The sequence below is a fragment of the Astatotilapia calliptera genome, chromosome 19 (assembly GCF_900246225.1).
Source record: "Astatotilapia calliptera chromosome 19, fAstCal1.2, whole genome shotgun sequence".
Classification (NCBI taxonomy): Eukaryota; Metazoa; Chordata; class Actinopteri; order Cichliformes; family Cichlidae; genus Astatotilapia; species Astatotilapia calliptera.
Window position 1 is genome coordinate 17,192,022 of NC_039320.1, and position 27,381 is coordinate 17,219,402.

At 41.1% G+C, this 27,381-nt stretch overlaps 1 protein-coding gene across 2 annotated transcripts in view; it reads left to right on the forward strand.

Moving 5' to 3' along the window:
* Positions 1-27,381, forward strand: part of fndc3ba (fibronectin type III domain containing 3Ba) — an 86,712-nt gene that overhangs the window by 33,334 nt on the left and 25,997 nt on the right. For both annotated transcript variants that reach the window (XM_026152459.1, XM_026152460.1), the window contains 6 exons: positions 10,905-10,981; positions 13,111-13,342; positions 13,515-13,674; positions 14,347-14,477; positions 26,146-26,204; positions 27,208-27,359. In XM_026152459.1, coding sequence (XP_026008244.1) covers positions 10,905-10,981; positions 13,111-13,342; positions 13,515-13,674; positions 14,347-14,477; positions 26,146-26,204; positions 27,208-27,359 — 811 coding nt within the window. The remainder of the gene's footprint in view (positions 1-10,904; positions 10,982-13,110; positions 13,343-13,514; positions 13,675-14,346; positions 14,478-26,145; positions 26,205-27,207; positions 27,360-27,381) is intronic.

Genomic DNA, 27,381 nt, shown 5'->3' on the forward strand with positions numbered 1-27,381 from the left:
GAAACCCCTCTTTTTTCCCCTCCTTGATCTGGTGTTATTGGGCAAAAGTACATGTTAGTTAGTGGGACTTCCATTTAGGAATATAAGGAATAACCAGTTAAGTAATAACTTTTTTTTAAAAGATGCTTTTCAGTATTTTTCTTTCCTATGTACAGGTTATAAACAAAGTACCAACCATATCTTCACCTCTTTGGTTGTTTGATCAACTAACAGCCAGGGGACATACCCACCCTTGCACCACAAACACAGAAACAGTGGAATTCAGCGATGGAGAGCAGGGGAAAGTCCCTGCTAATCTAGGCCTTCCAGTCTCGGCTTCTTTCTTTCCATTGACATTCACACAACTTCTCTTCTCTTCTCTTCTCTTCTCTTCTCTTCTCTTCTCTTCTCTTCTCTTCTCTTCTCTTCTCTTCTCTTCTCTTCTCTTCTCTTCCACACTTTCTCTGCTCTCTGTGGTGGACACAAACTTGGTGCTGTTCAGACTGTGACTCATACAGTAGGAATGCCCGACATTAACATGTGGAGAGATAGGAGGAGGAAAGTGAGGGGAGGATGGGAGAGGAGTACAGCCGGGTACAAACGTAGCAGGTTGTGTACAGCAGGAGAAAAAATGGAAAAAAATATGACTCTTAGTGGGTCAAGGTTTAAGGCTTTGATGCATCATGAGTATTCAAGTGAGTGAGAATAAGAAAGAAGCAGGGAACCAGAGCAGGAAATGATTATTTGACGCTGTTTACACACAAGCAGCTGTTGCATTTCTCTTTTCTCTCTCTCACTCGCTCTCTCCTTAGAGAGAGCAGACATGTAGAGTTGATTAGAGAATGGATATAATGAGTCATCAGTGTCTGGATTGTGTATATTTGTGTGTGCACATGTATTATTGCTTATGCACATCAGAAGTGTTTGTGCGTGTCTACAAGCATGTATACTTCCGTGCACGACCGGACAAGTGATAAGTGAAGTATGCTGGACCCATGCAGTGTATGTGTGTTGCATGGTTACCAGTCCCAAAACAATTGTATCTAAAGGCATGCGAATAGTCTCGTGATAAAACTGGAAAAAGCAAGATTGGTGTGCGTGTTTGTTTGTTATTATGTCTGGCTTTCAATTAATGCATGTATGTCTTATTTTGTTGTTTGTTGCGTGTGCCAAGGTGACCGTGGTTTTGTCAGTGTGCACTATCCAAATGTCAGTGTGTTCTACAAATTAGTTGCGTATGAGCAATCATGTCTTTATGCGCAGTGCCCAGGTGGGTATCTGGCCACTTGCATGCTGTTGTTAAGATGTGTTTGCCATAGTTTATGAGGGCTTTTGCGTGTTTGTGCACATTTGGGTGACTGTGAGTGTGTGCACAGCTGCAAGGGTGTGTGTTTGCACATGTTAAGATCTTGAGAACAAAGCGTGGCTGGGCTCAGTGTCCCTCCAGACATTACGTTGCTCTCCTTTGGAGCAGACCCAGCAGCAGAAGTAGGTCGGCCGACGGCGCTCCTCCTCTAGGTGGGGGAGAACTGGCAAGAGATCTGGGTTGGGTGGAGGTATGGGCTGGCACACAGGCTACATACTCAACACTACACAGATTTAGGCTTGTATGCTTAGAGGCTGTTTACACAGTTATCAGGACAGGATAAGACGTAGATGTTAACATTATTTTGAAAAATGTAACCCATGGGATAAATTGGGGGCCATTCCCCCCCCCCCAACATGTTATCACACTCAAGAAGATTTGGTCTTTAAAAGTTAAAATTGTCCCAGAGCTATTGTTCACGTTAAAAAATAAATTTTTTTGTCAAAGGAACAGTATATAAGATTTGATAACAAAGCTGAAAATTTGGAAAGTTGGAATAATAAAAAAAAGGACTATTTGATTTATAATAACGCACATACACTCAACAAAAATATAAACGCAACACCTTTGTTACTGCTCCCATTCCCCATGGGATGGACGTAGAGACCTAAAATTCATTCCAGATACACAATATAACCATCCCTCCCAAACAGTGGTCACAAATCAGTCCAAATGTGTGGTAGTGGGCACATCTGCTATATTGAGATAATCCATCCCACCTCACAGGTGTGCCACATCAGGATGCTGATCTGACATCATGAGTAGTGCACAGGTGTACCTCAGACTGCCCACAACAAAAGGCCACAGAAATTATTTTGTCCATGAAACCATAAAGCTGCACTTTCTTTTTGCCTTATAGTCTGATTTGTCATAACTTTTCCGTTTTGTGGTAAGCTTTTCTTTGGCTGTCACTTCTTCACCCTGACCTGTCTTATTTGGCTCAGCAGAACTAAAATATATATCCTGCTGCTTTTACACACGCACTCACATAACGCTCAGCGATTCTCTGCGCGATCAACCTCTTACATGTTTAAGCTTGCTGCGGGAGATTTCACTTGTCATGTTTGCATAGTAAGTTAACGATTAATAAGACGATGTCAGAGGAATTGGTGCACAAATTATCACCACTCACAGATCAGTGCTGTCGCTCTCTATACACAGTTCGCGCGATTGCAAAGTGAAAGCAAAAAAACAAGCGCAAATTCAAACGCGATTTCAATATGTCACATATTGACAGTGGCTCACCGATGCCAATGACATAATTACCCAGCTACATTTCCGAAAGAATGCAAAAGCATTGACATATATTTTTCCTTCCTACAATACCCCGACGGGCAGGGCAGAGATAGATTTTGGTAGCCCGACTGGAAAAATCGCTAGCCCCGGGACGTCGGGCTAGCGATATTGCGAGCCCTGTATCTGATTGAGGAATCTCTCATCTTTGGAAAAGAGAGTTTATTACAGAGAAATGTCTCTTTCCAAAATAAAAGCTATACTATACGCTTCTTCTGGGCTATATTCTCAGCAGCATATTAAACATATTAGGTCCCCATAAGGAGAATCATGTGCCAACGGCTGTCTAAATGACTCGGGTAAAGTTTGTAGCATGCATGCTTGTCGTTTTTGTCTGCTTCCACTTGTCTTTGCACTAGGATGATGTAAATGTGCAGTCATATTCGTTGTGTTCCCACTAGTGCTTTCAGGTTAATCTCGTTGAAATGACCTTAATGCCACAACACGGCAAATCTCCGTTAACGAGCTACTAGGGCTGGGCGATATGACCCAAAATTCATATCTCGATATTTTTTAGCTGGATGGCGATATAAGATATATATCTCGATTTTTTTTTTTTAAAGCCATAAGTTAAGAACAAAAAGAGAGTTCTTAGTAACACTGTGTCCCAGATGTCACACGGGCATTTTCTTTACATACAGCGTAGATGTACATGAAGAAATTACTCAAAAATAAATTATCAGCATTTATTAAATAATCATGGTCCATAAATAAAAGAAAACAATGTTGTTTTTGTGCATAACAAAAAGCTCACAATTGTGCAGTCAAAATGTAAACTAATAGACGCTGAGCATAATAACAAAGAGACAGATTTCACAGCTGCACCACGTCTCTGAACAGGTGCCATTTGTGGTCCTTATACACACACAGTACGTATCACTCCGCGAGGCTCCTCCTCGGTAGCCGTAATCCTCCGACAATCCATCAAGCGGTGCAGCTCCGTAGCTTAGCAAAGTCATATTAAAACATTTTTTGACAGATTGCCGAGCGCTGTGTACCACATAAAATCGGTTTGCGGTCAGTAAGCACAACCAGAATTCATACATAAGGCGCACTGTCGAGTTTTGAGAAAATGAAAGGATTTTAGGCCGTGCAGCTCCTCCGGGCTGCATGTCGTTAGCGCGGTTAGCTCGTTAGCGCGATTAGCTCGCTAACACGTTGACGCCGTCCAGCCCCACGCACGGTAACTCGCTAACGGAGATTTTCCGCTTTCATCTTGTCATTGCCTGCAGGTGAAGCTATGGGGGAGGCGGAGTTGTGTTCAGTGAAGGAGAGGCGAGGCCGAGTAACGTTGCGTAGAGACAAAAGTGGACGAAAGAGAGGCAAACCTGCGGCTCCACAAGTATAATTATAACGTAACATAGACTATATCGATATAAACGATATTGTCACATCTTATATCTCGTATGAAAATATATCGATATTTTTAAAAAACTCGATATATCGCCCAGCTCTACGAGCTACCCCTGATCGCCCCGTGCATGGGGCTAGACGGCCAACACGTTAACGAGCTAACTGCGCTAATACACTAGCTCCCACCCATGTAATTGAGCATTGCGTGGCACATCCAACATACTGTTTTACTTTAGTCCATGACGTGCTTACCTTCAGGGTCATACGTCACATGAAAACCAAAATAATTCCAAACGCCAGATCTGAATGAGGGTGGGAGAGGTTCAATTTGCCATGTTGCAAGGAGAGCTTAACTTCTGTCTCGCTAGCTTGCCCTGCGCTCTTCCTTCTGACGATGCTGTCTGTGTTGAAGCTCAGTGGATCTGCGCTCGACAGTGCAGCCTAGGCGGAGTAGTCGAACACAGATTCACTGAGCGCTCAACACAGGCAGCATCGTCAGAAGGAAAGTTGATAAAATAAATTACAAATTTTGTATTGTTCGATGCGTACCGAACCGAAAGCACTGTATCGAACGGTTCAATAATGATACAAATATCGTTGCACCCCTACATGATATATATATATATATATATGTTTTTTTTTTACAAATTATACATAGATTACTATTTAGATATAGCTGTGGATATATGTGAATATATTTTTGACATGTATGTTATTCTTATTACTGTCAGATTAGCGTTTATCTATTGAGTCGGATGCAGCATTAATCTTAAAAAAATCAAAGAATTGAAGCTGGATATGAGCACAGCCATAGGGTTAACTGGAGAGACAAAACTGAAAAAGCAGAAGGTTATACTTGGACTTCAATATTATCACAAATAGAGACAAGGATGACAACCTCAGCTAGTGCCTATGGGCAGGCAACCACAGGTGGAGCTGAAGAGCTCAGTGCACAAGTCTGGCTCTTTTGTTTCGCAGGAAATGTTCAAGCCATCAGATTCCAAAACCATTTAAATGAAAGCTTTGATAGGATTTTTTTTTTTGTGTGTGTGGGGTGGAAACTTATTGGTTTATTATTTTATTTTTCCTATGTACGGACAGGAGAAACATGAGCTTGAGCCAATGGACTAATAAAATATAGTGCTGGTTTTACAAGCCTTATTGCTTCTACTTTAGCTCATAATGTGCTGATGTCAGATCCTAATGAAGTCATCATGGCACTGATATTCATCAGCTGGCATAAGCGATAATACTTTCTGCTTGTTTTCTTATGATGCCATTATGCAACTTTGAGTTTAGAAGTTCAAAGAAGCTCAGTCATAATAAGGAATGTGCTTACACATACCTGCATACACACTACAGTATGTACTTAAGATATGACCCAGTGTTCAAATGTAGAAACTGCCCAACTTTTGATTTACATTCCACAGCAAATCAGCAGCTTGCTTAAATTACAGTCTGTGCTGCAAACACAGAACATGGGCTCAGGATCAGAAGTGTGAATATGTGCTTCTTTATACTCGTTTGTAGAGGACTTTTTGGGGAGGGGTTTGACATGCAAAGCTAGTTTTTCTGTCACACTGTAGTGTGTAAGTGTCATGAGGGCAGAGGACTTGGGGCAGAGCAGCACAGGAAGTTCTGACTTCCTCCTCCATCACTGAGAAACCCTCCCCATGGCAAAGATGTCCGGTGGAGTTGACTCACCGGAGATTTATTTTAGGGCTGTAACTTGTGTATTAGTGTGTATCTTTGTACACAGTGTATATGTAGTACACTGTGTAGTTCTGAATCTTTCTCCCATGTTTCCACCTTAAGCAATCTCTCTCTTACTCTTCTTATTGGCTTATATTTTTTATTACACTTCCCATCACGGTCCAGGTTTCGATCCATCTTTCTCAGAGTCCTTTCCACTGTGGAAGCTTCTAGTACCCATATCAGCTGACTACAAAACATCTTTGGGCAGCTGCTGCTTGCTTTTGTGTGTTTTTTCTTTTTAATGCATAAATTAGCATTCAGCGTTGACATGACAATTGGCTCTTTAGTGTTCATGCATGTGTGTATTTTGTGTGCGCATGGATTGGCCAGGCAGTAGAGGAAGCTGTCGTGGGAGTGTCTTTTGCAGCTCCTAGGACAGATAACATTACCCCGCTGATGCTTACATAACTTCCAGGCAATGCCACGTCACAAGTGACCCAGACACACATACACAGTTGCTCCCACATAAACATACACACAAACTGGTACATTTGTACCCATGTAGATAAAACAGCTGCCTCCATGAGGCTCTGATTGTGATACAAAGGTTGTGTGTCTGTGACTGTGATGTACTTTTAAGATAAAGGAAAAGCATTCTAGAAATCTTTCTAGAAATGATTTGTGTGTGTGTGTGTGTGTGTGTGTGTGTGTGTGTGTGTGTGTGTGTGTGTGTGTGTGTGTGTGTGTGTGTGTGTGTGTGTGTGTCTGTTATCGGGAAATCCATTTGTGGCTAGTTGTTCTCTATGTAGGTCATGTTGCAAACAAGCTCCATCGGTTTAATACCAGTATCACAGACACACACACACACACACACTCGTGCACATATGCTTTCCCATGAGGGTCTGTGTTTCCTTCCAATGTGGTAACCACATGTTTAGTGATGAAGGGAAAGAGAGAAAGTGGTTCGCTTATTTCTAGAAGCTGATTATTGCTTCATTCTGCTGGAATAAGCAAGATGCTAATACACACTGTTGGGTTACACTAACTGTCAGCAGTGTTGGCCCATCAACAAATGTGTGTTTATTCAGTGTGTATAAGTTATTTCGTTACTACAGAGATAAGTAATTGATCGTGTGTCAGGCCACATTTTTGTCTTGCAGCATTTTTGTTGTGTTTAGGGGGCCCTGCCACAGCTGTTAAAGACAGCTGTAACATGGTAAACATCTGAAGTGTTGCATCATCTTCTTAGTCTGTGGCTACGTCCACACGTACACGGGTATTTTTGAAAATGGAGATTTTCCGTTTTCGTTTTAAAAAATAATCCTGTCCACACGTAAAGGCAAAAATGAAGGAAAACGCTGCTATGAACATGCCAAAGCAACAGGTGGCGCTATCCGGTTGTTCAGTCTGACGTCACTAGCCGTGTGTGGGTCTAAACTCCGCTGCAGGTCCATATATCAAACGATCACTATGGCATTACTGAGAGTTGAAAAACTGTCTAAAGTCTTTCATCTTTAATAAAATGATCAGCGTTCTGCTCTACCAGGTGTAACAATTGAGTTTAACATCCAGGCATCCATGAAAATGGAATTTAACAGTGATCACTGGCTGTTTTAGGAGCTTTTTGAGATCAAATAGAAGAAAATACACAACATTAAACATGTTAACAACACAAAAGCCATATTAAACGCAGACTACTTTAGACCCGGAAGTAGGATTCGTCGCGTCATCACTGAACAACCGGATATTCCTAACCGTGTAGAAATGTTGGCCAATCAGAAGTCTAGAAGCCTCGGTGGGAAAAAGTAAACAAAGCTGGGGCATAGAAGCAGAACCAAGTCGTCTGTGTGGAGGGACAGTAACTGTGTGTGTATATGTAAGCATTTAAACACTGCAGAGAGTACAATTAACAGTAACAGTATTGTAGAAATTCATTTCACCGAAACAATAACGTGGCGCACACTGTGACGTCAAAAAATGCGCACATCTTTGTAGCTGCGTTTTCTCCGTTTTTCTTGTCCACACATAAATGCAAAAACGGAGTTTTAGAAAATATCCACCCTGGCCGGAGTTTTTAAAAATCTCCGTTTTCAGTGACCAAAAACGCCGTTTACGTGTGGACGAAAGGTGCATAGAAAAATCTGCGTTTTCAAAAATACCCGGGTACGTGTGGACGTAGCCTCAGTCTGTGTATGTATATGAATGTATGTATGAGGAGCTGCACAAAAACACAAGTGTGTGTGTGTGTGTGTGTGTGTGTGTTTGTTTGTCTACATGTGTCTTTGTGAATGAGACTGTTTGTTGTGTGTGTGTGGATGAGACAGGATGCTTATTATGGGCATGTGTATATATTTTCATGTGTAATTCTTCAGTGACAAATACTAGACTTTTGAAGGTGGCACTTTAAAAATAAAGTCTCTAAATGTGTTTTAGACAGAATTAATTTAGTGATCTGAATATGTTCTGCTTTTTCAGTAAGCTTGAGTTTTTTTCGCTATGAATTTTTTATTTTCATTGCTTTTTTCTGTGTCATTAAATGTAATTATTTTGTGTTTCACTTCACTACACTTGTTGCTCATGATGACATTGTGTTTTGGGGTTTTTTTCTAACCATTCCTCTGTATTGCCCCGAGTGTGTCATGGTTGTGCTATTTCTATCTCTGTTCTGTGCAATACAAAACATACTTTGTATTAATTCCTGTGGTCCTCTTTGATTTCTTGAAGCAGAGTCTGTCAAACTAGAATATGTCATTGACCACCAGATGAACCCCCACATTAGACCACAGACCTCAGATTTATTTCATTAATCCTTCCAGTCAGGACTGCTTAGTTCCTGCTGTGGAAGCAACTTGTGTGCAGTGTTCTTTATCAGCAAACATAAGTAAGATATAAACCTACCCTCAGACACTGCTTTCCATTATGTGATGGCTTCTGAACTTGTTGGCTTCATGTCAGAATGACGACCATTGTCACAAAGTGGCAACTGCAGTCTGACTAGGTTGGGCATAGTAACATTTATGTCAATGAGCCAGAAATGTTACATATCACATTCCTGATTGCCTTGTATACATCAAAAATGTTAAGCTTTGCCCAACAGAGCAATATTTCCTCAGAGGAATTAAACTAGTCTTTGCAGCTCTGATTGTCTCTTGTTGTGGTTCATTACACATGCTGATTCCTTGCTGTGGTGCAGGCAGAGTCATATGCATGCTATCTAGGATATGACTTGATATCTCATCTCTGCCCTGACCTCTTTTTAACTCAGAGGCGGAAGAAGCAACAGATGGAAGATGAGAAGCGGAAAAGCAAAGGGGAGCGGGGTTGGTTAGCTGTGTTGTCTAGGATTCCAGTAGGATTAGGTAGAGGAAGTTGTGACTCTATTCGTGGTGCTTAAAGGGTAGAGCTGGGGGTGAGAGCTGGGGGTGAGACCAGAGAGTGACGTTACCACAGTGTGAATCAAGGACCACAGTGACTTATTTGTACATTTGCGCACAAACAAACACGATTGAAAGCTTTTTGATGGACACATACAAACGTGTGATTATCTCGGGCTTTTGTGAATGAAAGTCAGTCTAATATTGTATGACTTGACAGCTCTGTGTGTGTGTGTGTGTGTGTGTGTGTGTGTGTGTGTGTGTGTGTGTGTGTGTGTGTGTGTGTGTGTGTGTGTGTGTGTGTTGAATAGCAGGACAAAGAGTGTCTTGTATTTTGGCAATGGTTTGGGAGGTAGTTAGGCTTGTTGGGTCCAGTCCTGGGGGCCAGGGATGGGAATGTTCAGTGTGTGTGTGACTGGAAGAATGTTGCTGTTTGCTGAGTGAAGAGCACAGAGGCAGCAGAGACTGTCCAAACACACGTCTGTTTGCCAAGTGTGTGTGCGTGTCTGAGTGACGATGCCTGAGATAGTGTGTGTGTGTGTGTGTGTGTGTGTGTGTGTGTGTGTGTGTGTGTGTGTGATTGGGGATTGGGGCAGTGTGTGAGTAAGAGGGGAAAGTGTGCTATGAGCAGTGGTGGAAAGAGGTGTAGAGCAGCTCTGTGTGTGTTTCCCCATGCTATGACCTTCTATTCAATGGAGACTTTCATATGCAGTTCTAGTCTCCATGGTAGGGGAGCAGACTAGACTGAAAGAGGCCTGTCTCTTCATACCTGTGACCTACTCACCGCACACACAAACAGACACACATACACATTAATCCACATTGCAGACTTTGCTCAGGTTGTTTTTCTGTGTGTAGGTGGGTGTGTGTTTACTGTACTGTTACCTGTTTGCTTGGCTGATGAGAGGTCAGTAAAGTGGGTGAGTAATGGAGGGCTGATGTGAAGGACGGAGAAAAGATGATAAAGATCATTGATGAAGTATGGAAAGGATAAACTTAGTAAGGAAGGCAAGGATCAGATGAGTAATATTGGAGGGAAGAAAGGATGTGAGTAATAACAGAAGCTGGGGAAAGAGGAGAAATCCCTGAAAACAGTCTGTGAAGTATGGAGTTAGAGGGTAAAGCAGCTGAAAAGATGAAAAATAGCCCTTTAACGGAGACTAGATTTTAGAATAGTCAACAAGTATGTAAGTGTTGTCAACTTGGGAAAAAAATGTTAATGTGTCTTCATAGTAGCATGTGTGCTTGGAGGTAGTGAAGGCCTCTGTGCAGTGTGATTTATTCTGAGGCTAGGTCTGCTTCCAGCTGTCCCGACGGGGTCCCAATGACTTTAACAGGCGCAGACCTCCATCACAGAAAGACAGAGGAAGAGGGAGACGGGAGATTTTTTTTGGAGGGGGGTATTTAGACAGTGGAAAAGTCAACATCATTTTCAGTCTGCTAATTCTATTTAGATTCGCATACTTCTCCTTCAGTGTAGAAACCTCATTTCTCAGTAAGCAGCCATGTACCCTTATTTTTTATACCTATAATTATCATAATAGTACTGCTGAATAGCCAGTAACAACGAAAAGGCTTGCTTATATTTATGTGTGAGCTGTTTGAGATTATACAAGCAGATTTGAAGGGAAGAGACTCTTATTTTTAAGTGGTTAATTACCTTTATTTCCTAGTATCTTCATACTGTGGGACTAAGTAACTATATAAAATAACACAGCCCAACCTTCAGCGTATCTGTCTACTTTATGTCCCCGCATGTGAACTGCCAACTGATGAATGTAAATGAGAATTTATCTAAGCATTAGTTGCCTGGTTGAGTAAATAATTCTTCTCCTTCCTCACAGGTCCTGCTGAGGTTCCCATGATGTCCCCAAATGGGTCGATCCCTCCCATCCACGTCCCCCCAGGCTACATCTCACAGGTTAGTTTATTTTTGTGTGTATTTTTCCTCAGTTTAATACTCTTTGACTTATTTTTTATGTTTATCGTGTTTGGGTTGTGTGGGAGCGTTTGAGTAAAGAAAAAAAAAAAAATGGACTCAGGGGGAGATTTGTGCATGCACGACTACACTAAATTAGCTAGTGCTTCTCATTTCTCCACCAAAAAGAGGCTTCTTTTAAGTAATAAAAATGCAGATATTTCTTAATTTAATATATTTCAAGGTAAATTTACCCAGTGTTCATTTATTTTTTCAGTTCACTCAATTAGTCTGTCTGAAGACTGTTTCAGCATGTTGGTTCTTGTCACTGGAAAATTGTTATGATGCTGTAAATGGAAATAAATCCATAAATCAAACTCATGTGTTAACAGTAAAAAGTAGTTGCGTTAGTGTCCAAAACTGGAGAATATAGCAGCATAGCATATTTCTATGCACTGGCTGGTTGATAGACTAAGCAATTTGTACTTGTATAATGTTTTATTGAACAGCTATCAGAAGTGGGTCTAGTAGTCATTATTAAAGGATGCAGATGATAGGTTTTTTTTTTTTTAGCCTGTGCTTGACTCCCACAAAAGTCACTTATTCTGTCTGTCATAGAGAAGCAACCACGCTGGTCTTCTTGACCCAACAGAGCACCAAGAATTTGGAGTATTAGGTTCAATTAATATTTGAGTCCTCTACAGGAAATGTGTATGCGCTTTCTCTATTAGATAACAACACCAGGACAATGAGAAAAAGAAGTCAATAAACTATCCTCACAAGATTTCAAAAAAATCCTGTGGTTTGTCTGTTGGCGAGATTGTGCTCTTACCCAACGGAGGTCGGGTCATTGGCTCACCGTGGGTGTGTGTTTGTGTGTGTGTGAGTGGGGACTGAGCCAAGCCTGAGCGGGAAACACTGTCACTGTTAGATAAACAAGCATGATACGGGAGACAGGCATTCATTGGGCAAAATTTTTTTTGGAAGGGGGGGATTAGGGTTGCACGAAGGGGTGAAAGGAGAAAGAGCACTGCTGTGGTGGACAGTAGTGTGTTGAAGTAGTTGTGTCTTATGTGTCTAAAGTGCTCATGTGTATGTGTGTCCTCTGGGAGTTTTCACTAATGCCTGCAATGTGATGCCATGTGTGTTTGTGGGTGCTTCATATTTGGAATGTGCGTGTCCTTGCCAATAAATGTGTGCGCTTGTAGGCCTGGTCTGCACATACTCCTGCAGAGACTTTGCCCTTGTTTTTCTGTAAACACATCGTTTTTTCATGTGCAGCAGAGGGGATGAAAGGGCAGAGAGCGGGCTTCCTCCTCTGCATCTATTTGCTCCCTCTCAAGGTTTTTCTCACATCAGATTAGTTTTGTAACTCTCTTCCTCCCCTCCTGACCCTCTTTCATTCCCCACCATCTTTCTTTGTGTGGTGTCTGTTGCTTCTCAGTTTGTGTGGGGATTTCACGGTGGTGTTATTTAGTGTATGTGTGTGTGTGAGAGACAGTGTGCGGTGTTGTTGTTGTTAGGCACCAGCAGATGACTTCCCCCTCTCTGCAGGGAGTGTGTGTTTGCGCTCTTCTCGGAATGCAGGCCTGTGAAAGTATCTGAATAGTTGGAATGTGTGTGTCTGTATCTGTGTCCGAGTGAAAATGAATACAAGTATGGGATCTATGCTAATTTCAGGCAGTTCTCTGAAGCTTGTTGCCAGAAAAATGTGCAGGCCATCTAAGGACACATTTGTTTTTCATTGCTTTAAGGGACCGCACATCCTGTTGGTACACGCTCAGCTGTCAGATAAATCATGCAGTTAATTCTTTTATTAAATATCCACCATTTAACAGACAGAGCACCTGCTCTTGTAAAATAATGGGCAGTGAAGTACTCTTGGCATGATGGGCAATTCACTCAGTTCTCTGAATCACTTGACTTAAATTAAAGCCAGCACTATCTGAGGAACCTTTACTCAACAGTATATAAAGCAGTCAAAGGCAGTGTGCACTTTTCAAGTCTTGCGTGATTTGTAGGTACTAAAATTCAGGCGCACAGATGCACATTTCTTAGTCTTTTAGGCTTTTTAAAAATGTTATTTTCATGTTCTGTGAACCCATACTTAGCTTTTCTCCTCTTTCCCACAGGTGCTGGAAGATACCACAGGGGTCCGCCGAGTGGTTGTGACCCCCCAGTCTCCGGAGTGCTACCCTCCCTCCTACTCTCCAGCTCTCTCCCCCACACATCACCTGCCGCCATACCTGCCTCACCCTCACTTCATCCCCAACTCTCACTCTTTCTATCCTCCCGTCAGCCCTGGGGAGCTGCCTCCCCATCAGTACTACCAACACCACCTTCCCCCCATGTACGGCGATCCAGGTACTCGTGCTGACTGAACACAGGCCATCTGCAAAAACAAAAAAGAAAGCAAAAAAACAAAACCAAATCAGATTTTGACATTGAGTTAAAATTCAGTTACGAATATGCGTCACACAACCTGCACGGTACGAAATTTAACATGAAATATTTTCTATGCTCTTCTTCCTTGCAGAAATCATCCCAGTTTATGGGATGTCAAACTTCATAGGGAGGGAGGATACATACAGTAAGCCACAACCTAAAAAGTTAAAGGAACCGAGACAGAATCGAGTCAATTCTCCTCCCTCTACTCCCTATAAGGGCAGCTTTGGGCCAGCACACAATGGATACAGGTGATCATCATTTATGAGATGCACTTTAAGATTAGCCAACTCATTAATGGTTAGACTTCTGAAGGCACGATGTTGATGATTTATATATTCATTTCATTTTTTATGTCATTATATGGAGGTAATATAAAAATCAGTTAACTAAGCTGTGTAAAATTTTAATGTATTAGCTGTTCATTTGGAATAAGAATGGACCTGTTTTCACATGTATGCCTGAGTGCTAGTAATTACATGCTGCAGCTGCAAATGTCCAAATAAGTGAACTCTACCCACACCTTTCCTAACACAAAGTTAGAGCACACAGTTATTTGAAGCATTCATAGGGATTACATAGGCATCATGTGTTAACCTCAGCTGCAAAAAGTACACCCAATATTAGTGTGAAAATCCATAAACACAAACACAACCTTGCTAAATGTTGTTCTGTCGATTTTGCCCATGTGTGAAAACAGCTCATGTGAAGGAATCTTTTGCTAGGAATTTTTTTCTTTCTTTTGATCTATTTTCCACACCTTATTTAGTTAGTATTTTTATTGAAGAGAAAGGTGAACAGCTCATTTGGTCACTGCAGCTTTTGGTTGCAACTGAGCAAAGGGTGTATGATTTATATACTTCTTGTTTTATCTCTTTTATGTAAATACAATGAATTCTGTTGTGATTTTCTTCGGGATGCAGCAACAAATCACACGGCCCAACGCTCGGGTCAGCGGGGTCTGGTGGTGGAGTTGGCAGTCCAGGAGGGAAGAAGCCAGAGAGACGGCTCCGCAGCAGTCCGCGAAACAGTGAACCAGACACACACACACAAGGTAGGACTTGCACAAACACAAGGGCATGAGAGAGACTAGTACCCACTGTCAATGAATATTTTTCTGTCTTAAATGTATACGTCGATATAGTTCAAATAGTTTCAAATAGAAAAAAAATGACACTCAATAAGTAACATTAAACACGGATGTTGACATGAATGAGTCCTGACACAAACCTGCATCACAGACATACAGACAAGTATAAAAGAGTTAAATCAAAATATCATATTTCAGTGTATCCGCTTATCGCAAGATCCGAGACACCAAATCAAAAGAAAGGAGACAGTCTCAATGTGAGCGTTTTAAAGTTTAAATATCTGCTCAACAGAAAATGTCACTACAGTCTCTTTATTTTCCAAATAATAGACATGTCACCATGCAACAAGATCATCTTTTATATGTGAATAATTTGTGTTCTCTGTGACATTTCTGTCTTGCTCTGTGTGACTTACTTTGTCCTCTTTAACCTCAGTGCCCCTCTGCATTCAATTAAATCAAATAAAACAACCTTTGCTCCTCTCTTTCTATCACTGTCCTTTTTTTGTCACACAGAAAGAAATGAATGGATGAATGCAGCCTCACTGAGTTGAAGGGATAGGGGGGTGTGGGCAGGGAGGTGGAGAAAGGGGGTAAGGGTTGTCTGGGTAAGCACATAGCTGAATCTGTCCCTGAGCACTATCATTTTACCCTTGCTACAATACCGGCCTTGTTGGTGAAGGCTTAGCCGTGGGGGGGATGGTTGAGAGAGGGGTGAGAGAGATGGGGGAGGGTGGAGTCACATACCTGTAGAGCCCTGCTTGAGATGAAGGAAACCTTTGAGCGCTGAGATTTAGATACCGCAGCTTAGCCTTATCGCTCAGACACACATGAACATCAGCACATGTGCAAAGACATTAAGGCACACACACACACGTGCGGTTCTTCTTTAATGGCAGGTCTTTTGACGCATAAGATGAATGTCTGAGCTGTTAAAAATGACAGAATATTTCATTATACACACACACACACACACACACACACACACACACACACACACACACACAAAGTGATGTTTTTGAAGGTGATGACAGAAACAAAGTGAGACGTAAATTGATTGACTGTACTTGTCAGGCTCTTTTAAATTTACCCTCCCCATAAAACTTTGGCTTAGTCACTCACAGCATGGTGCAGGATCACAGGGATCTTCCAGCTAGGTTTGGTGTGGAGATGCTGATCAGGCACAACATTAAAACCACTTGTCCAATATTATGTGGGCTTCTTTTGTCATGGCAAAACAGCTCTGGCTTGTCAGGGAGTGAACACTGGATCACTTAAGGAAAGGGAGGGGGTGCCTTCAGAACAGATCTGGGATGTCAGATTTATTTTTACATTTTGTGCCACATGTAATCCATTGTGATTTTAAGTGGGCTAGATGAGCAAAACTCCACTTTCTGTCAGTGTAAAGATATTTATATACTCATTTAATCCTTGAGATATCTTAACATAAAATGAGAAAGTGCAATTTCAGCAGCACATCTCAGTTTTTCTACACAAGTAAATTAAAATTTGTTATTGCAAGTGTGTTTTTTTTTACACATGTATTGTAATTAAATGTGTAGTTTTACAATTTGCATGTGTGAAATTGCAGAGAAAGTTCCGGTAGCTCACTGCCCAGAGTTTCACATATTTATAAAAAAGTTTTTGTTTATTGATGACTTTATTTTTTTTTTTTAAAGCCAAATTTCTATTGTAGACAATGAAAAACAGGAACGTTGCTCTCATTTAATTTTTTATCTATTACTTAGCTCCTTTGGTATGTAGTATGAATGGCTTTGGATAGGTCTTTATCAGTGCAAAAAGCTGTACAAATTCTAAAAATAGAGTCCAAAAATTTATGCTTTTCCAAAGTCGTCCACCAGGCCACACTGGATGTCTTTGCTGGGGATGATTTTGGCTCCAGGCCCTTATGTTTGACACTCCTGTTTTAGATAGATCAGTTGCATCCTACTCATGCTCGATCCAATTGGGAATTGGGGAGTTTAGAGGCTGGGTCAACAACTTGAATCCTTGTTTGTGTTTCTGAGCCAATTTTTGGGGGGAAGACGTTGTCTGCTGAGATGACCACTACCATTGGTTAGTTCATTTAATAAACACAGATCTGCAGCATTGCTTAGGCAGGTGCTGTGTTTCAAAGAACCATGTTAGGAATATAAATTTACTGTCAGAATATTGCATTGAATATTGAGTTAGTTTTCCACATCCATGCAATGTTGGTGACTAGAATTTTGTTTTTGTTGCTCACAGCTCTGAAAAATGATCTTTAAAAAAATGTAACAGCACCACCAACTCCATCCAGGAAAATGTCCACATAACGCAATCAAATGTGTACACTGGACTTAATCAGTATGGAAACTACTTCCTTTTTACATTTTTTCACAATAATAGTCATTATAATAATTAAGAAAAGTGAAAAAAGTAAAAAAACGTACACACTAAAGTAAAGAGCTAACACATCTGTACACATGCAAGTTGACATCTGCAAATGCAAACCAAAACCAAACATCTTATTGCACTGCAACAAAAGGGAGATTGCACAGCTTACAGTACACACACACGTGTGCGCGCACACACTAGAGGGAATTAGCTAAAATCAGCCACAGGATGAAAAGGGAAGTGAGATCAACATCTCAGCTTATGGGATTCATAGTTTCATGTGCCACATACTGTACAACTCAAACAACCATAACACTCTTGACAGATAGGAGCATGTCAGCGTGTCATTTGTTGTTTGGTCTACCAGGGTCTCAGTACAGGGCTGGAGATCAGGCTGAGTCAGCTGGATATATCACACAACACACTTGCACACCAACACACAACCACACATATGCTCAAACACCCCGTGACTGAGCTTCCTGTAAAACAATCAGACCATGAGGCTCCAGAGGATAGGGGGGCAAACGGTGAGAAAGGGGGTGGAATGCTGGATTTGAAGGACAGATGCGAGAGGACAGAGATGGATGCAAAGTTTTCTTTATCGCAGAGAAGGCAGAGATGGAAAGACAGAGAGGCGCAAAGTTAAAGAGCAGAGTACAAACATTCCAACAAAGTTGCTCCTTGGCCCGATGCATCCAAGTCAAGTCCAATCCAGAATACCACACACACACACCACACATAGCCGCCTACGCTTTGCCCTTGATGCCCTTGCTTTATATGTGTGTGTGTGTGTGTGTGTGTGTGTGTGTGTGTGTGTGTGTGTGTGTGTGTGTGTGGCTGTTGCCCCAGTGCCAGCAAGGCAGCAGGCTTACTTGGCCAGCAGAGCGTCCATTCTCTAGTAAAGCCAGCTCTACAGGCCCTGTTCCTCAGAACTGAGCTGCTTGCTGAGCAGAAACAGATGTGGGCTCCGTCCCTTCTGTTCCTCCATCTTGCTTCTGCATCATCACCACCACAGATCCTGTCTCTCACTCAAAAAAACCTGGGATTTCAGCAGAAACAGATGGACCAGTTCCCTCAGCTCCTCCATCTTTTTCTTCTACGTCACTGCTAAGCACTGTGAAAGCAGGAGAAACCAGATGTGTGCTGCTTTGTCCACTATGTCGTCTCTGTGAATGAGGTGTGGAAAATAAGAAGGGTTCACAGTCATAGATATGGAAGTGGTCTGTTATCTTAAGGTATGTCTGTTATCTTAAGGTATGAGAGGTATGGAAACCCACCTTCTCTATTATGTGAAGAGATTTTTATAGGCTACCAATCACGACAGTGTTCCAAGAAAGACGTTTTAAAAGCAAAAAAAGCATGAGTGTAATTCAGCGTTTAACCATTTCTTTGCTTCATAACTGAAGAACATTTCTAAAATATTTACTTGAAAAATATTCTCCTTACATGTTCTACAGTGGCCTCCTTTTTCAGACTTTCGCCATGCATTTTTCAGGTTATAAAAGTATCAACAGTAGCGACTGAGCTTTATCATGGCCACTTCACTTTGTATGGAAAATTCACTCAAGTAAGCATTTTCACTTGACCTTCAGATATTACTGTCTCTGCGAAGTCAAAGCATGGCTATTTTTTAAGTAAACTGTACGAGAAGTTAGAATTATAGCATAATTTAAATGCTAAAACATTTATTACAAGAAACACTAGTAGAGAGAGTTAATAAGGCAAAGTATTAGCAATGTCCTTTGCAAAATAATCATTAAGTTTACATAAAGCAGAATTTTACCCCTGATGCAAGTCCCAGGACTCTTTCTCTTGTTAGACAAATATAAACCACTGCACTAAGTAGCCATCCTATCTGATTAAGTTAAAATGCCAATTAGTGAGAAATTCATAGCACTAGTACTGGTAAAATGAGGCATGTACTGCAGTTTTTTGTAAGGTTTTATAAGCTCGTGTGTCCTTTGACCGAGTCCAGTCGTGACTCATCAATTATGTATGTTAACCATCCAGCTCCTTCCAGCTTCTCCTGCTGTGATTGCAGAAGCGGGCCTGAAAATGTGTGAATACACACCCAGCCTTTCCTTACTGGATTGTTTTTGTGAGTTGCCATGGCAATAATCTCAGGCCCCCACCCTCCCACAGACACACAGAAAAACTCCTACCCCTTCCCACAAACCCAAATATGGCCATGTTTGTAGGGCAACCTGGAGGCCAGAGAGGTGGAAGAAAGAGACTAGAAGGTGAAAGTTGAGATAATAAAAACAGAAAATGCACAAGAAAAAAAATGAGAGTTGGAAATAAGAGTCAAAAGGAGACATGTACAGAAAACAGAAAGCGAGTGTGGGATGGCTTTATCAGCAGAGGAATGTCTTTCCCGCTAATATCGTGTAACAGGACTAATGGGATTAGAAGGGGAGGGTATTCTTGTTAGTCACAATGGGTACACCAGATATTTCACCATTCAGTTGAATGAATCTTGTGATACAAGTGATAAACTATAGCACCTAGTCATTCTACACTGACCAGACTTGTGCAAGTCTTGCTTAGAAAAACAAAATTATAGTTGATTTAAACTTGCTAAGTAATTTAGTGTCCTTGGTCGTCAGTTTTAGGAAAGGGAAAGACCTGACGCTGCTTCCCTTTAGATATTTTTTTCCATTTTATGTCACTCAGGTGGCCTTTATACCACTTACCCAGGAAACTTAAACGTAATAATTAAAGCTAAAAATGCAGAGTATAAAGCAGCGATCCATATAAGATGAAAGCAAGGTTGGTTAGCAAGCAAACACACTGTCTGGCAGCACTAGTTAAACACAGAAACCTGCTGTTAAGTGCTAAATAATATACAAACTCTGCATCTCACCCACCAAAACTGAAGACCAGACTGTAGGTGTTTGTACAATCAGCCACTCATAAGACAAATGCATTTAAAATTGTTTCAAAAAGTCCCAACGCTACAAACACTTTCAAGAGCTCTGAAATGAGCACAGTTAGAAGACACGTGGCAATTACAGTCACCTGTGTTGGCTTCCATCTCTCTGTTAGAGCAGACATGTCTGTAATTGTGTAAACTTTGATTGACCCCTGGTCTTAGGGGATTGATTTGTGTTTGACCTCAAGTGGCCAGTTGAGGAACTGCAGGCCAGTGTGGCTACCTGTAGTTTTGCTTGGTAGGTTTTGAATTTCTTCGACCATGTCTTACGAAATAATAAATCTAAAAGGGCTTCTTTAAAAAATATGTGAGAAGAGGCATGATTTAACAAACCAACATGAAACACATGAAAAAGGTCATTTGGGAATCTTGGGATAATTTTAACGTTTCATCAAAACCTAAAATTTCATTTTTGAAATTCACACACATGAAACCTCCAGTAACTCACAAATAAACTGGGATTTAGTGAGTTGTTGTTGTTTTTGTTTTTTTAATGGATGTTGCCAGTTTGTTTACACAAATTGCTTTTGGGAAATGAGTCACAAAAAACCATCAGATTTAAGTAAAACTATACAAATGACTGATATTGGAGCATGGACAGCTATCACCTTGCTTATTAATGTACTTACTGGTGCCATCAAATGCATGCACAGTATGCACAGTGGGTAAAGACAATTTCTGTCATTACTAAGAACAGCTTAACAACAGCCTAAGGCATTTAAATTTAAATTGAGGTATTTATTTTTAATTTGCCTTTGCAGTAAAGGAGACATTGCATTGATTAGTCTCCAACTATCTACCACTTTGTTGTTTGCCTTTTTGTCGCTGTTCCTGTTTTTAACCAGCCCTGCTATCTGTGGATTGTGTAATTCCCTCCCGCTGTCTGCCAGTCTGCACTCACTCCCTCAAACTTTTTTTTTTTTTGGCTGAGCAGGGTCAAATGGGGTCAGGGTTCTGAGAAACGCATCCCCCATAATCCCTCACTGCTTAGCCAGGTTGCTTTGTCACTCACAGCACGTACATTCTTTTATAAACACATGTGCATGCATGTGCAAATGGTATGAAAACGTGGATAGACTTTTTTGTGTCAGCTGGCAGTTGAAGTGTTCATTTTCTTCCTTAGTGAGAGGGTTGCAGTGGAAAAGGTCTCTGTGTCTACATTGGCATGCATGCATGCATATTAAAAGATAACAGGTTAGGAAAGGGAGTCAAAAAATGTGATTTTGAGTATAAGAGTATAAGAAGGCCTTTGTATTCCAATATTTGCAACACATGAGCTTTTATATATTATTTTTATGGTCTGGTAGCTTACCCTTCATTTTGCATAGTCTTTATCATTTACATGCACTCTTTCTAAACGGTTATTAATGACCAAGAGATTAGGTTGCGTATGCAGACATCCAGCAGTAGTAACCAAATTCTTCCCCAGGATGACCCCTTACCCTATTCTTATTTTTGTGAAGTCCATTAAGCAGGTTACAAGAGAAAGTGAGTCATAATCAAGATTCTTATTTGCAAGTGTCACTTCATCTGTGTTTTGATATTTGATTCTTGAATATACTTCTTGCTTCTTTACTTTCCACTCACCTTATTTGCTGCCTTTTTCTTTTTTACTCTCCAACTTTTCCACGTTACTCTGGACCAGTCCCTCTGTCCGTCTGTCCTTTTCTAATCCCTTTTATAAACCATAACGGCTCTGGCCATGAGAACCAAACCTTCACCATGACAACCATAAATTCAGGCATGTCCCAACAACTTCTTCACTTTGTGTGTGTGTGTGTGTGTGTGTGTGTGTGTGTGTGTGTGTGTGTGTGTGTTTGTGCGCTAGTGTGTGTAGCCCAGCTGTTGAACAGATGGAATGCTTGCTATGCAGTAGATGATAATAGTGTGGAATCTGAGGTCTATGCCCCTCTCTACCTCTATTTGCCTCTTTCCTCTCCGCTCTCACTTCTGAACCCACTCCTTCCCTTCTGGTCTTTCTCTGATCTCCACACCTCTCCCTGCTACAGATTGAGCGTCCATCACTTTGCTTTGTTCTCTCTGATTAGAGGCTTCTAAAGATGGGTATCATAGCTCACTTTGTTCCTTTTGAGCGACACACCACACGCACCCTGTGGCCCAGTACGTGTGTGGAGCGGGGGCTGAGTGAGCGGCCGTTGCCACATTTTTCACATTTTTTTTCTCCAGGCCTTAAAGGTCTTTTTCTGTCCCAGTGCAGACAGACTGTGTCTACGAGCCATAGGCCATCATGCAGGAGGAATGCAGTCTCCTGAATGTCAAAGTGACTCACATTTTACTGAAACGCTCTTTGCAAGTGACATAACTAATTTTGAAGTCTCTGGATGTGTAACATTTAAACATTTAGGAAAATGCTGTAAACAGGGAGGGAGAAAGCGGTACAATTTACAGCGCAAAGACAGGAATGAAGAGAGTCAAGCTTACTCTTTGCTTTTAAGTCGACTTCAATATATTTAAGAAAGAAACATCCAGTCATGAAGCTTCAAATTATATAGTGGGAAGTGCTTAGACTAATCTGAGGTTTTGTTAGTCAGAATAAAATGATGAGACTAACCAAGGCCATTACCACCAGGTGGGAATTCTGGTGGTCACTTTCTTAGCATGACTGTCTTCTCTCCTACGTTTATGACTTAACGGAAGTTTTAAGCTAAAATAGTTCCCTGTTTATTACATTAATTTACTCCAGGTCTCCATCGGTCCTAGTAGTTTGCAGTTGCTGTTGTGCCAGAAAGGCATGTTGCACCATGAGAAGAAGGTATGCGAGTGGTTATTAATCTCCCTAGGAGGCATATTGCTAGCATCTGGAAGAAACTGTCAATGCCTTTTGTCTGCTTCACAGGCAAAAATGATGCTATTAATGATTCAACTGTTTCTTTGTTTTTTACTATTCTTATTAATAAAGGGGAAAAATATTCAGATTGGACCAAAAACAAACAAACAAACAAACAAACAAACAAAAGAAATCCAAGCGATGATCACAGTTAGTTATTTTAATAACATACCTACATTATCATTGCTTCTGTAGAATGTCTCATACCACTACAGAGCGCTGTTATAACAAAATAAAAATATGTACATACACTATATACTTCTGCTGTATTTTTGTAACTTTTAGGAAAAGCCAACCTGGATTTGTAAGTGAGTCATTACTTTATTTATCCGGCTGTTGAGATCAATGGTGTGCATCTGCTCTGCACCTACTGATGATGTCAGTAAAGTTTCTGTAATCCTTTCCTGACATCATCCTAATCCTTTTTCCCTCTTTCCACTTTCATCCCCCCTTTGTCCTCCTCTCCGTTGATCCCTGGCTTGCTCTTTGTCTCTCAATTTCCTTGTGTTTTTATACCTAATCTCTTACCCAGACTCATCTTTCCCATCCTTTCCCCTCTCTTTGCACTCTGTCTTTTAGTGTCTCTCTTTCTTCCTATAAAATCTGCCCGTCGCCTGGTCCCCTCCCCCCATCATTTTCCCTTATTCCTCTTCTTCCTGCTGTCTGTTGTGCTCCGTCTGACTGTTCTCGGTAATCAAACACAGTCGGTCAGACACAGACGGGATGTGAGGTCAGACGAGAATAGGAAGTTATGGTGCGTGGGCAGCGCCAAAAACAGAAGAGAGAGGAACAGTAAGGACACAGGAGGGTGTGGAGTAACACCGAGTAGAGGTTCCGTTTCAGATTTCAGCTGTCAGCATCATCTCCTGGTTCATCTCGGTATTAAACACTTAACCAGATGGACTCGCCAACGACCGCCAGTCATAACACTCAGTGGTGAGGTAAAGAAGTAGTGTTTTTCAAACGTTATTACACGTCTTCTGAAATATTAAATAAGTTCTCTTCTTATGTCAGAAGTTGAATTTGTTGAGACCACCTCTTAACTTTATGCTCTTGGTTACATGAGACCAGTACTGTAAATGTGGGGCAAAATCACTGAGCAGGCCATACTCCTGTCTTTTTTTCACTCAACGGCTGATCCGATAAGCTGGGTCAGCCTGTTTGATGGAGCTCTTCATGTCTGGAGCTGTGCTGTAATTCCATAAAAGAGAAAAAGTTCGGTTTTGTCCCAATGGAAGAATGGAAAGATAAGTGTATGTATAAAAAAAGGAGAGAAAAGAGCACTAATGAGCTAATGTGTCTAGCAGTGCATCTGTTGAACTCTATCCGTGCTGCCAGCCCCAACACACACATGTACAAACAGTAGCTTAAACTTCCCCCCCACTGCCCATCAGCAATCTCCTGTGACCTAATACTGAGACGCACACACACAGTCTCTCTTTTGCTCTTGCCCTTTTTTTCTCACACACAGGGAGGGCAAGTAGAGGTTGTGCTTCCATGACATCACTGTTGCCATGACTCATAAGTGTACCCCAGGCACATTAAGGCGCTCTCCTCCATAACCCGTCAGAGGAACCGACATACATGCACACACACACATGCACACTCCATCATTTGTGCCAAATATACATCGATCTTTGAAACCCAAACTGCGTTTTACACAAATATACTGCGCTTGTGTGTAAGGTCTCCATTCACGTGCATGCACGCATGCTTGCATGTTTGACAGTTTCCTCGCTCCTGTAGCACGAGCATCAATCAATCTTGGTTTCATGCAGGTCTAGCTGTTGCTTACCTTCACGCAAAGATTCATAGAGACATCCTGTGTGATCTCGAGTGGTCACACTGAAATGGAGAAAACAGATTCCCTTCAATCAGGAAAAACCTCAACTTCGGGGATCACACGGGGTGGGGGTGGGCGGCAGCGGTGGGGGAGTGGGAAGTTCCCACACGTGTGCGCACACATTCACTTGCGCTCACCCTCATAACAACCTCGAGCGTCTACTAAATCACCTTTACATGTGTCGGTGGACCAGTTTTTATATGCATGTGTTTATGCTGCTCACTTTCAAAGAGGCTGTGCAGAACCAGTGACACACTCAGAAGGGACAGTAAAAACAACAGCTCCACTCCCACCCTGAAATGCTTTCTAAGTAGCCTTTATCTTCATGTGGGTTACAAATATTCTCATTATAATTATTTTGAACAGATTATATTTGAGAAATGAAAGGAGTCATTGAAAAATGTTTCCCGCTATCTGTTAGAGACAGCTTCATATTCTAGGTCAAAATCGAAACTTTGATTTGTAATAGATGAAAAACTGCAAAATCTCAGTTCTAATAAATGGGAAATGTGCTTTTGTGATTTTTGCTTAATAAACGATTGAATGAATAATTGATTGTCAAAATAGCTACATGTGAAATGTCTAATTCTAAGCTTCAGAATTACTTTTCATATGAATATCACATGTCACTTCCAAGCTAAATCTGCTTAACTGCGTTTTAAAGAATGCACGAAACACAGTCATCATATACACATGTATTCAGTAGAAGTCGCGCAATAAAGTCAACAAACTGGGCTGCAACAACAGCCAAACTGATGTCAGACCTTCCTGGGAACAATTACTCACAGATGTAGATATAGTTGATGTGAAAATGGTGCATCATAATGATTAGAATTATTATTTATATGAACTGTTTAATCTGAAAACAATCATCAGTTTTTATGTACAAAGCAGAGTAGCCATTGTGGAATATGAGTCATGTTTATTTATTTATTTATTTGTTTGTTTTGGTGATCCCCATATTGTTTCATAGGTCAGAAATTTATGAGTAATTCTTTCTGTGGAATGCATTTAGGTTTTTCCTCTCCTCCTCCCCAACAGCTGTGTAACGACTTGATGAGATGAAATAGGCACTTACTGAAGAAAACAAGTGTTGCATCACACACCATTTGGCAACAGAATTTCTAAAGAATTGATGGGGGTTTTTTATTTTATTTTGGGCTATTTTTGTTTCATTTTTCCACAGATGGTTGAATTATTTGCTGGACTGAAAATGCCACAGAAAACATTACAGTTGATTAGGGAATGCAAATGCTTTTTGGTGACATTTTCAACCTTAATTCCCCCGTTTAAACGCAAACCTTGGCCGACCTTGTGTAATAATGAGCCCTCGATTTCTACATTTGACAGTACCGGTAACATCTGGGAGCTGAAAATGTTCTCATTGTCTCATTTTCAGCCATGCAGCCAATGTGGATGTGATTTGAAAGTTAGAATTTTCACTGGCAATCAAACTCACATTAAGAAAGGTAGAAACAGTTTTCATAGATTGTAATTATGGCCTGACATGTGGGGGAAAATGCCCTTGGGAATTCTCACCCCAGTTTATACACAGAGCCTCTCTTTTATGATGGAATATTTATTATGTCATTCTTGATAATTACTGTCTTTTTTTGTCTGTCTTTCTCCTCAGATCATGATTCAGAGGGGAAGCGTGTTCAAGACATGCTGTCTGCAATCGAAAAACCACAGGTTGGCATACCTCTTCCCACAACTGCACGCACACACACATTCAAACCGCTCTCATCAATCACTTCCCTGTCCGATGCAGTCACAGCTGGCTTAAGCAGTGATGACTTTTCCGTATGTTTATTTGGTCTCTTTGAGTCACATGAAAATGAAATGCTTACGTTTAGAATAATATCTATACTGACTTGTATATGCAGCACATTCCTCATTTTCAATGTTTTTTGGGGGGCTTGAGCAGCAGGGAGAGTAATTATAATTTACGCTGTGCTAATGCTGGCCACCTGAGGGCAGCATCTGCTCACCCAAGCTGCACACTCTGTAATAGCTTTTTTCCTTCCCTGAGGGGAATGTGATTGAATGAATGAGCTGCTTCCGTGCAGACATGGTTTACTAGAGAGGAACTGCTCATTCCAAGTTAAAACAGTTTGGTCAGCATGCTGTGCCCATTTAACATCTTTGAGTTTACGCCGCGGCTTGAGACTGTGACAACTGAGTGATGATACAAAGAGGATATTTAGTATAACTACAGATGGAGATGCTGAGAAATACATGAAATAGATTTTTGATTGATGTCCAGTAGTAGTGATTTATCTATGCTTAAAACCTCAGATAACTTATAAACTGATCAAGTTTATTATAGTTGAGAATGAGAAGTAATACAATTCGGAGGTTTCCTTGTGACACTGTCTATTTTTTCAGTGCCGATGCATGATGCATGTTCGATGTCCTATAACTTAAAGCGTTTATGATGAATGCAGTAGTCTGTTGCAAATGTACACATAGAGTTATATAAACAGCATAAATTCACCTGGATGGATGGATTCAGCTTTTTTTCAAACAGGCATTTAAACCACAAGATGTTGTGGTTTAAAATATTTAAAAATGACTACTATTGGTAACATTGTATGCAAATCCAACAGTCATTTGTACAGTGGCTTTTAACTACCTGTTATTGACTTCACTAGCAATGCGGCTATAACTATGTGTATTCCTTTGTGTCCTGAAGGTTTCCAATATTCAGGCACGGACTGCACGGCTGTCCTGGGCCCCCCCAGCAGGGCTGGTGAACAGGCATAGTAACGGGATACCTGTGTCTTGCTCCTATGAGGTATCTCTCTCAGATAAGGGAAGAGATGGGAAATATCGCCTCATATACAGGTAGGAAACTTAGAAGTTGGGG